The sequence below is a fragment of the Esox lucius genome, chromosome 1 (genome assembly GCF_011004845.1).
Source record: "Esox lucius isolate fEsoLuc1 chromosome 1, fEsoLuc1.pri, whole genome shotgun sequence".
In the NCBI taxonomy this organism is placed as follows: domain Eukaryota; kingdom Metazoa; phylum Chordata; class Actinopteri; order Esociformes; family Esocidae; genus Esox; species Esox lucius.
In genome coordinates this window covers 36,977,736-36,988,338 of record NC_047569.1, presented here as the reverse complement: position 1 = coordinate 36,988,338, position 10,603 = coordinate 36,977,736, and the positions used below count along the sequence as shown (strand labels likewise).

The 10,603-nt window shown below is 38.3% G+C and overlaps 1 protein-coding gene across 2 annotated transcripts; it reads right to left on the bottom strand.

Moving 5' to 3' along the window:
* Positions 1-1,080: 1,080 nt before the first annotated feature.
* bcl7bb (BAF chromatin remodeling complex subunit BCL7B b) lies at positions 1,081-6,909 on the bottom strand. Of its 2 annotated transcripts, none has more exons than XM_010873615.5 (6): positions 6,317-6,909; positions 5,763-5,838; positions 5,517-5,604; positions 5,123-5,293; positions 4,330-4,400; positions 1,081-2,012 (listed from the first exon to the last, which is right to left on the bottom strand). In XM_010873615.5, exons 1-6 carry the CDS (start codon positions 6,406-6,408, stop codon positions 1,944-1,946), a joined length of 567 nt encoding a protein of 188 aa, XP_010871917.1. In that variant the 5' UTR covers positions 6,409-6,909; the 3' UTR covers positions 1,081-1,943. The 2 variants fall into 2 exon arrangements, with proteins under 2 accessions (XP_010871917.1, XP_010871909.1); XM_010873607.5 differs by having other exon boundaries at positions 1,082-2,012; positions 4,309-4,400; positions 6,317-6,908.
* Between the last annotated feature and the right edge of the window lie 3,694 nt (positions 6,910-10,603).

Genomic DNA, 10,603 nt, shown 5'->3' with positions numbered 1-10,603 from the left:
AGTAACCCAAATGTCTCCCCCTCTCCGCAACACCTACAGATCGTTGTTGTGAATCAATATAATTATATTCATGCATTATTTAAGATGTTTTTCTTAAATAATGCACCGGGTTAAAAACTAAGTGACAACATATTTAAGCTTGCTAGTAATAACGGGGCCTTCAGAAACATTTAATGATCGTTTCGAAAAATTGTTAATTACTCGAAGCTTTAAAACTCGCTACACAACCGTGACACCTGCTGGTCAGATATAAACATAGCATTTTTCAGTACATTCGTAAAGTATTCAGACCCCTTCACCTTTTCCACATTTTATTACGTTACAGCCTAACAACACGACCAAAGTGAACAATCGGGGAGAAGGAAGATGACAAAGCTCCAGAGTTCCTGTGTAGATCGGAGAAACGTCTTGAAGGACAACCATCTGCAGCCGTCCGCTAGTCATGTATGTAAGTACCCTAATCCTTAAAAAATAAATTGTAATTGGAAAGTGTCTACTTTTGTGTTGTCTTCCATTTACAGTCACCGAGCGGGAAACGCCGACAAAAAATGGTTTCCGCGTATATGTCCCTGTACTTCCTGTTGGAAAAGTGTCTCACTATAAACCCTACATGTCTTGTCAAACGACGCTTAGGCTTAACTTGAGGTTTCATTTTCTAAATTAGTCATGTTTTTCTTTTGAATCGAGTAGGACGTTTGTTTCGGTAACCGTCTGGCCTGTAATTGATTATGGTAATATGCCACTGTGTAGGGTGGCCTGGTAAATGAACAAAAGTTCAAGGTATACCCTAGAAGTAGTTTTTAGTTTAATGGCTTGTTCAGTGAGCATATATTAACATATAATGTAATAGGCCTATCAATTGGTACTGATTTTGCCCCAATAGTGGGGTATAACACCCCATTCAAATAGTTTGGCATTCTATTAAGTTGCAATAAAATAATCATTTTGCCCAATATTTCTTTTCTAAATGTATTTGTCTGGCTATAGTCAATATGTTCACATAAAAATCTGACCAAACATTGCTTTTTTGAGTCAGAAAATACAGATTTCCCCCCCCCCCCCCCCCCCCCCCCCCCCTTACGTTTTTATTTATTAGGCCATATTGGGACAGTTCCCATTGTATCCGTGTACTTACATTGTTAAGCAGTCAAATTACTGTTTGACGCTGACTGCCAGAGGCATGAACTAAGTTAGGTAGGAAACAATTATGAAATAAAATATATACATTGAAACACAAAGTAAGAGCATGAACAGCCATAAGAACAAAACATTTCTGAATTACAAGTATGTTTTACTCAAGCAAAGTGTCACATCCAGTGTCAAATGAAAATGTAACAAGCCAGATATATCAAAAGGATAGACGTGACCAACTGGTTTCTAAGTCTTACAATGTATAATATTGTTTTAAAAACATTACAACATAATCAATTCAATCAAGTGAGTGAAATTACTTTCCCTTACCATTGTTGTGCTACTTTCATAGTGAAAAAAAGAAAAGAAACTCAACAGTATATTAATGAAGACCTGCTCAACTGCATCCCTTGGAATCCCTCACAAAATGATTTGGCGCCATAACCATATTGATCTGTGCAATTTTACAAATAACATAAGACAGTTGGGTCAAAATAAATATTGTATATACTGCAAAGCAAAAACACATATTACATTAACTGTATGTACAGTGTAACACACAAAACAGCATACCATTCCCTTGAAAAGGTGATTTTTTTTATCCAATTGTATTAAAAGAAAATGTATTAAATTATTTAAAACATTTTTTTTAACAATAACTTTTTTCAACAATAACAAATGCAATTTGTAATGACTTGATTAACATAAATGCAGATTGTATGATCCTCTATGTACAGTATGTCCCATTTGAAGCCTTCAAAATGCATGCGCTGCAAGCATTTCAACCCCAGCTTAACAATTTAGGGAAGTAGCTATCTCAGTACAGCGATTTTCTCTGTGCATATTTTCTTCAGTGGAGGGGCTCCTGAACTCTCTTCTTCCTGTTAGAAATATTGTAGTTGACATATTGATTGTGGTATTTTATTTCATGCTATATAGTGCCGTTAGAAATAATTTTCCAACTTTAAGATTAACAGTTCTTAAATTGTGTTCACCTGTTCCTTAGCAAATCTGAATAATTTATTGGATACTCTGTTAAGTTTCACCTATTTGTTGATCGTCTGTATTCAAAATGTAAATGTTTTATAAATTGTAAAATGCAATATTCTGTTTTTGAAACCAAAGATGCACCCTATTAAGTGACAAATTCGTTTTTTTAACCATTCTATTGATATTAAGTACACATACTGGCCCAGAGCACTGCTGTAAGTAAGATTAACAGGATATATGTTTATGTACAGGCTATCACCATTACTATAGCATTTACTTTATATTTATATGGTATATCTGTAGCTGCTATTTAGCTAACTTACTGAAATGATGAAAAAGAAGAATAGGCTATTTGAAAGTGAAGAGGTATTCAGACTTCCTCACTTTCTCTTAATTTTTTGTTATAGCCTTAATTTATAATTGATTACATTTTTAATTTTTTTTATTTTAAAGACACATGGCACACTGGTATAGATAGTGAAAAAACATTTAGGAATGTCCCTTTAGAAAGAAAAGCAAATTTTCTGTCCATTAAAATAAAATAAAAAATGATCAGAAATACAGTGTAGACATTGTTAATGTTGCAAATTAATGTTGCACTATTGTAGCAGGAAACAGCTGAATTTGTATGGAATATGTACATAGGCCTACAGAGGCCCATTATCAATAACCATCAATCCTGGGTTCCAATTGCATGTTTTATATGCTAATCCAAGTTTATAATTTTAAAAGGCTAATAGATCATAATAGACCCTTCTGCGATTATGTTAACACCACTGAAAACTGTTGTGCTGATCAAAGAAGCAATAAAACTGGCCTTTAGACTACTTCATTATCTTCAGAATCAGTGTTTGTGGGTTCGTTTACAGGCTCAAAATGTCTAGAAACAAAGAACTTTCTTCTGAAACTCGTCTATTCTTGTTCTGAGAAATGAAGGCTATTCCATTTGAGAAATTGCCAAGAAACTGAAGATCTCGTACAATGTTGTGCATTGCTCCCTTCACAGAACACCACAAACCAGAACCGAAAGAGTGAGAGGCCCCGGTGAACAACTGAGCAAGAGAAGGCCAGCATCCCAGAGTCGCCTGTTCAATGTTGATGTTGAGACTGGTGTTTTGCGGGTACTATTTAATGAAGCTGCCAACTGAGGACCTCTGTCTGTTTCTTAAAATTAGACACTAATGCAGAGATGTCAAACTGGTTCCATGGAGGGCTGAGTGTTTGCAGGTTTTAAATGTTTTTCTTTAAATTGGTCCCAAGTTCAAACCTAACCAATTAGTGACCTAATTAATCAATCAAGTACAAGGTGAGATGGAAAACCTGCAGACACTCGGCCCTCCGTGGAACCGGTTTGACCCCTCTGCTCTAATGTATTTAACCTCTTGCTCAGTTGTGCGCCAGGGCCTCCCAATGAGATTCAATTAATTAGTGATTGTGCTTCTTAGATTAAAAAAAATTCTGGTTACCAACTCTTCTAAATTAAAAAACAAATTAAAGATTGTTAGAAAAATTAAGTACCTTTGATGTCAATATTCAATAGTGACTTGAGGGTAAAAAAAATAAAAAATGCCAGGGCATGATGTGGCAAATATTACAGAACCACATCAAACCACAAACCACACCCAAAAAGCCGGTTCGTTTTCTTAGAGATAGTTTGTCTAAAAATCATATTAATCTAAAAATGTACTTACCAAAAGTTAATCCAGAATGGACATAGACTCATTTTTTCCCAACCAGACGTTATTCAGCTCTGTCCCTGGCTGTAATTAGCATTCTTAGCATCATCCAAATTCATGAATGGAAACTGTTGGTCCCACTACAGCACTAACAAAAATAATTTGTTAGTGCTGGTTTGGATTGATCAAATTCCACAGGTTGTTTGGTCAGTGTACAGTTAAAAAAATAATAATAATAATAATCAATGCTACCGCGACAGATTACTACATTTAGTTCGAAGTGTTTCCATTCATGAATTTGGACAATGCTAATAATGCTAATTACAGCTGGGGACCCGGCTGAATAACGTATGGTTGGAAAAATATCATTATGTCCATTCTGGACAAAATTTTGGTAGGGGACTATTTTGATAAATATGATTTTTAGACGAATTATCCCTTTAATGAGCAGCACAAAAACATGCAGTCTGTGAGTTAATCCCAAATCTGTCACTATAAAAAAGTTACAAACCTCTGTGCATGGAGCGCTTACTTGAACACTGAGGGGCAAAAGCAGGTCCTCCTTGATCAATGTTGGAGGCTCATCCGCTGGCTCGGATGGTTCTGGAAGCAGAGTGAAATAGTTTTTACAAATGTTTTATTGTAAGACTTATTGAGGAAACAGTTGACATGACAGGCGACATGAAATCTACAGGACAGAAGACAGTCTGAAAAAAATTTGCTATCACCACATTGGTGCAGTGTGCTGGTGTGTATCTATGCTAGACCAACATATGGACGGGTAACAAATTAAAGGGAAAACCAGAAAAATCTGTGGAGGAACATAAAGGCAGATGGTTCCACACAGGTGTAAATGCATGATACAATTAAGCAATTAAGCATCCTATCATAAAAATGCTGAGCAGGCCGAGTTCACCCCGATTTTGGATCAAGATGTCAAGGGGAAAGTGACTCTGAAAGAGGGCTCACTATTTGGTTTCTTCCAGGATGACAATTCCTCATCCACAGGGCACAAGGGGCCCCTGAATGGTTTGATAAGTATGAAGATTATGTGAGATCTGGTGTCTGCTATGGCCCACGCAGACACCAGCTCTCATCCCGAATGAAACACCGTTTGGAGATTTTGGACCGACTGTTCTAACCATCACGTCATTAAAACACCACGTGAAGGAATATATTTGGGACGAATGATGTTCAGTCCCTCCAGTATTGCTCCAGAGACTCGTGGACTCTTTGCCAAGGTGGACTGATGCTGTCCTGCTGGCCCAACACCATGCTGAGATTCTTTATGTGGGTTTTTCCTGTGATTTGTCACCCATCTGTACCTTCCACACTCTCCTGGCCAAGCATGGGTGGTTGGGAGTCTTCAGATGTGCGGAGGGTCGACGTGTGGGGCGAAGGACTGACGGCCTCACTGGCGTGCTGGGAGCTGGAGCTGCAGCTGTCCATTTTGGGCTGATAAACATCAGACAGGAAACTCTGGTTGCTGCATTCGTCTGTGGTGAAGATTACAGGAGCAGTTGTGAATGATTTAAGATCAGTATCATTTAAATTCAGGAGGTGAATTGAAATTTCAGTTAATGGCTATATGTTTTTTTTTTTTTTTAATCTAAAATGACTACATTTACATGGCATCGACCCTAAACAGGTTATATTGTGTGCACTGGTGTAATCTGCACCAAACAGTGCTGCTTTGCTTCTCAGTCAGCTATGCCTTACCCTGGAAGTCCAAAGTAGAGCTGGTATTTTCCAACACTACATCTTTTAGACCACGAACCTCTCCAGTTGTGGATTTGCTCCGGTAAATCTGGAGGGAATAAAAAGAAAATAACAAAAACCAAAAAAGATTTGAGTTTGTGTAAACTAGAGGCAGCAGTTAGCTTGGTGTGTCTCATTAAGTTTAAAGAACCAAACAAAGAATGGCCAAACATAGTAATCGGTCAGGCTATAATTGATCCACAGTACCTGTTTAGTGTCTGACACAGGCACCCACTTGAATATGCGCAGGGATGTGTCTCCAACTGTCACCCACTTCTTCTCCCTTAAAATGTGAAGTTCTTAATAGTCAATAATACAATAAAAGATATACAAGTATGAACAGGATTCTGTTGGTGTGGGCTGATTTTCTCCTAGAGTATATCTAGGCAATGTAAATAGCCCATATTTTAATAAGACCACAGTTGTAACCGGCTTTATTTTCAATGTGTGCATGTTATTCAGCTTAAAATGTGTACTGTTCAACAGATGGGTGCTTGATATTTTCAATGTGGGTCAGAGTATGATCAGAATGCATAAATATTGTAACAACATGTGGACAAATGTAGCCATTTTGACATCTTGTATAAAACAAAATCCGTTAGTCCCACCCCTAGAGTTACCGGTCTTCGTCAGCCCAGTCTCTCCATTGGCTATCTTTTAAGTCACTCACCAAGCCATCTACTATTTTCCGAGTGAAGTTTGCAGTGTGGCGTTGCAGATGTTTGAGTATTATTTACACAATCCACGCGATTATGACTTACCATTTACGCACTTTTTCAATCGCAGCCAGCACCTTTTTAATGTCGTCTTTAGCACGACTTCGTGTCTCCGCGCGACCTGACCGTCCGGACATTTTTACAGTTGTTGATACTTTTTAGAAGATGCCTTTTCTTGCAACTCGAAACTTGCACCGTGAGCTAGTTCTCCTGTACGCTTCTTCTTGTTGTGTGTTTCCGGCAGACTAGACGCTATATTTCGTATTGCTGCCTTTCTCAGGTCGGAGTGAGAATTGCTTCTTCATTAAACTTTTTGTCTCACACCCGATAATGCAGGGGGCTTATTTTTAGAAAAGTCATAGCAAAAAATACTATCAACCTCGGAGGATTACTAAACCAAGGTAGTGGTGATCGGGGGAGTGGTTCACGAACCTCTTTTTGAACGGCTCCTTTTGGTAGCAACGTGTTCAACGTTGGGAACCGAATCGTATTGATTAAAGGACTTAATTTCCTTAATTATTTAACTTATCTTCAGATTTAGGTGAGAACATATTCACTAAAGATTGTACATCTGCACTGCAAAATCAAAAGTGGGGATAGCACAGTTTTTACTGACATTACCCTACTTGTGAAATGCATTTGTTCAGGATAGAGACGAGGTTATACTGACAGCTGGCGAGTGTACAGCTCGGCGGTGTATTGGTTAACGACACAGCCCTTTCACGTGGGCGACCGAGGAAACAACGTGTTTTATTGGGGGCCGGCTGAACTAGGCTTGCCTGGTTTCTTGTTATTATGTTGCTTAGAAGAGCAGAGTTCTATTTTTCTGTTAAAATGTTTGCGTTGTTTTTACATTCTGTGCAAGAATGTTCTCTGTCATTGAGCTTGAGGGGTCGTTCATTACAGAACTCTGACGTATCCAACCATTTCAATTACTTTTGTCTTTTACAAAATTGGCAAACTTAGGCATGATATGCCCGCTGAACCTTATTCATACATGTTTTGAATACTTTCACCGAAGAAGTTAAGAAGATATTAGTTTTTACGTTCCCAAGCAATGCCCCATATGCCAGATATTCCCTTCTGGTGACCCTAGGTATAAATTAAGTTTAATCTGATGTTTGGATTAATTTTACATTATGAAATAATATATAATTTGTATACGTTTGTATGTATCGTCTACAAGCATAAAATGTACACAAACACTAAGTGCATATTTCTTTGCATCACATGCTTCCCAACAAAAGTAGAAGGTTTGTGAAATTCTTAAACATTTCATATCAATAACCTTTCAAAAGCTCAATCACAAAAATAATCTGAGTAAGGTGTGTGGTTTTAATACTAACCAACTTTTATATTAAGTACAGTAGACCAATATAGCAAGTACTAGATCAAAGCTATGTGCTGAAATATCTTGGTAGTCCATTAGTTGATTGGCCATTGAGATGCTTACCTAAACACCATGCATGCACATGGACACCCACTCACTGGTGTAAGTGCTAGCTTTGGTGCCCCTGCTAGCTGTTATTTCTCAGGCTGAAATAGTCCTGTTACTCACTTTAGGTGCAAGAGCTCCAAAATAATTTGGAGCTAATTTTACATAAGATGAACAGGGGCTCACAATGTAGACAATTCAGAAGAGACAATTTGATCCAGCACTGATTCTACATAGTATCAAATAGTCAAATAAAACTATGTGGGTTGCCCTATAATAAGGATTCCCGTTAGCTGAATGTTGGGCTAGGACCGAGGCTTTTGACTAACAGGGCCGAACCAGGAAAACCCATGCCTCTTTAGGGCCCAGTTTTTCATCCATATTTATCCACATCAGAAAATAAGTAAACACACGGCACATTCCCGAAGGTTCAATACCAGATGACAGCAAAGCAGTGTCAGAGTGAGCCTGCTGTAAATGAAAGAGACCCAGCACTTAGTATTTCCTTTCTCATAACCCACTGGCACATCCTCGGTTAGAGGGGATTCATGCAACCTTAGAGTAACACAAAATCACACTTTACTGACACACACACACACACACACACACACACACACAGAGGTTAACTGGACATAGAAGTGTAGAATGGGAATGGTGTTTGGGGGCAGAGGTCACAGCAAATTTGAGAGTCGGGATTATCATCCCATCGTCTCTCTGGCATCATTGGGAGATGAGGAATAGAAATCCGTAATAGTACAACCAGCCTTTTGCCAGCTATCAAATATATAAATTCAACCATTGGAGACCATGGAAACTTGATGTAATGATTGGCCAATAACGTTTACATATTATATTGTAGTCATTTAGCGGACGCTCTTATCCAGAACGACTTGCAGTATGTGCTTGGAAAACCAACATCTGACAATCGTAAGTAGGACACTTTCCTTCACTGAAACCATTAGTTTTTCAAAGTCTGTGCCAGTGAAATCAAAGTTATGTGCATTTTATTTCTGGTGGTGGGGGTGGGGGGTACACAAGTTTGTTAAGATATTCAACAGTAACCTGCAAGTTCTTGTGACCTGCACTACCATTCAAAGTTTGGGGTCACTTAGAAATGTCCTTGTTTTCCATGAAAACACACATTAAATTAGTTTGAATAGGAAGTAGAGCAAAATGCATAGGACATATACTGTAGTGACTGACAAGCTTAGAAATAATTATTTTTAATTGAAATGTTGTGTCCTTCAAATTTTGCTTTTGTGAGAGAATCCTCCACAAGTTGGATTGGCTTAATGGGCACTTCTTATGGTACGTAAGAAATGCCCATTTATGGTACGATCAAGCTGCTAGCACAACAGCCCAGTTGGGTAGAGATCTGGTGACTGCGCTGACCACTTCATTATAGACAGAATACCAGCTGATTGCTTCTTTCCAAAAATGTTTTTGGATATTTTGGAGATGTGCTTTGGGTCATTGTCCTGTTGTTTTTTGAGGAAATTGGCTTCAATCAAGCGGTGTCCACAAGATATGGCACAGTGATGCCAAATGGAGTGATAGCCTTCCTTCAAGATCCCATTTACCCTGTACAAATCTCTAATTTTACCACAACCAAAGCACACTCAGACCATCACGTTGCCTCCACCATGGGAGATGGCGTCAAGCACTCCAATCTTTTAATTTGGTTTGCATCTCACAAATGTTCTTCTTTGTGATCCGAATACCTATACTCTATCCAGTATAGGTTTTTTTGGCCAATATTAAATGTTTCTTTTTATTGGCCTGTCTGAGATATGGCTTTTAATTTGCAACTCTGCCTAGGCCAGCACCAGTGTTTTCCAATGATAATTAGCTTTTTAAAATGATAAACTAGGATTAGAAAACACAACGTCCAATTGTAACACAGGACTGATTGTTGCTGGTAATGGGCCTCTGTCCGCTTATGTAGATATTCCATAAAAGATCTGCCGTTTCCAGCTAACAATAGTCATTTACAACATTAGCAATGTCCACGCAGTATTTCTCATTATGATATTGATGTTATTTTAATGGACAAAAAAAATTTGCTCTTCTTTCCAAGACAAGGAAATATCTAAGTGACCTCAAACCTTTGAACAGTAGTGTATATTATAACATTTTATAAATCACTTTAATAAAACATATTACCTACACATAGTATTAGAACACTATTATAACTGCCATATTATATTGTGTCCGAGACAGACGTGAGGTGCGAGGGAGAAAAAATGTGAGGCAAAACAAAAAGGAAAATGACAACACTCAGTAAGATTAACAGACTTCATCGAAATCTGAATGAACTAGACAGTGCCAACCTGGCCTACCAACAGCAAACAATATTCAGTGAGGTGCCAGTGCAAACAAGAGATACATATACACGAACTAATGAATGAATTAGGAGCAGGTGTGTAGAGTGCGTTGCTGCCATCACTTTTATGCTGGTGGTTAGTACACCGACGAGTTGGAGCGGGGGAGTGTAAGAGGGCCTGCTGTGCAACGCGGAGCAGTCATTACAGTACCCCCATTTAAAAAATAAATAAATAAAGTTTAAAATGAACTGTTCGTGCGGGCTGGTCCTTAACGAATTCCAGCCCGTAAATTATTGACAATGCTGGGAAGAGGCTATATCATTTGGGGAAATATAAACCTCGTCCACCAACGTCGCACAAATAATGCGGCACTTTTTCTGCATGGAGTTTTTTTTAATCATGAGAACAGGGGTGATACACTATAGAGCTGCACTATCCAACCAGCTACTCTGCTGTTGATCAGAGGTTATTGTCGCGTTAATGTGCTAGTAGGAACTAGGAAACATGGTCGTACTCCATTGGTCGAACACAGCACGTGATATTTTACAACTAGGCTACCAAATCGGATAATTC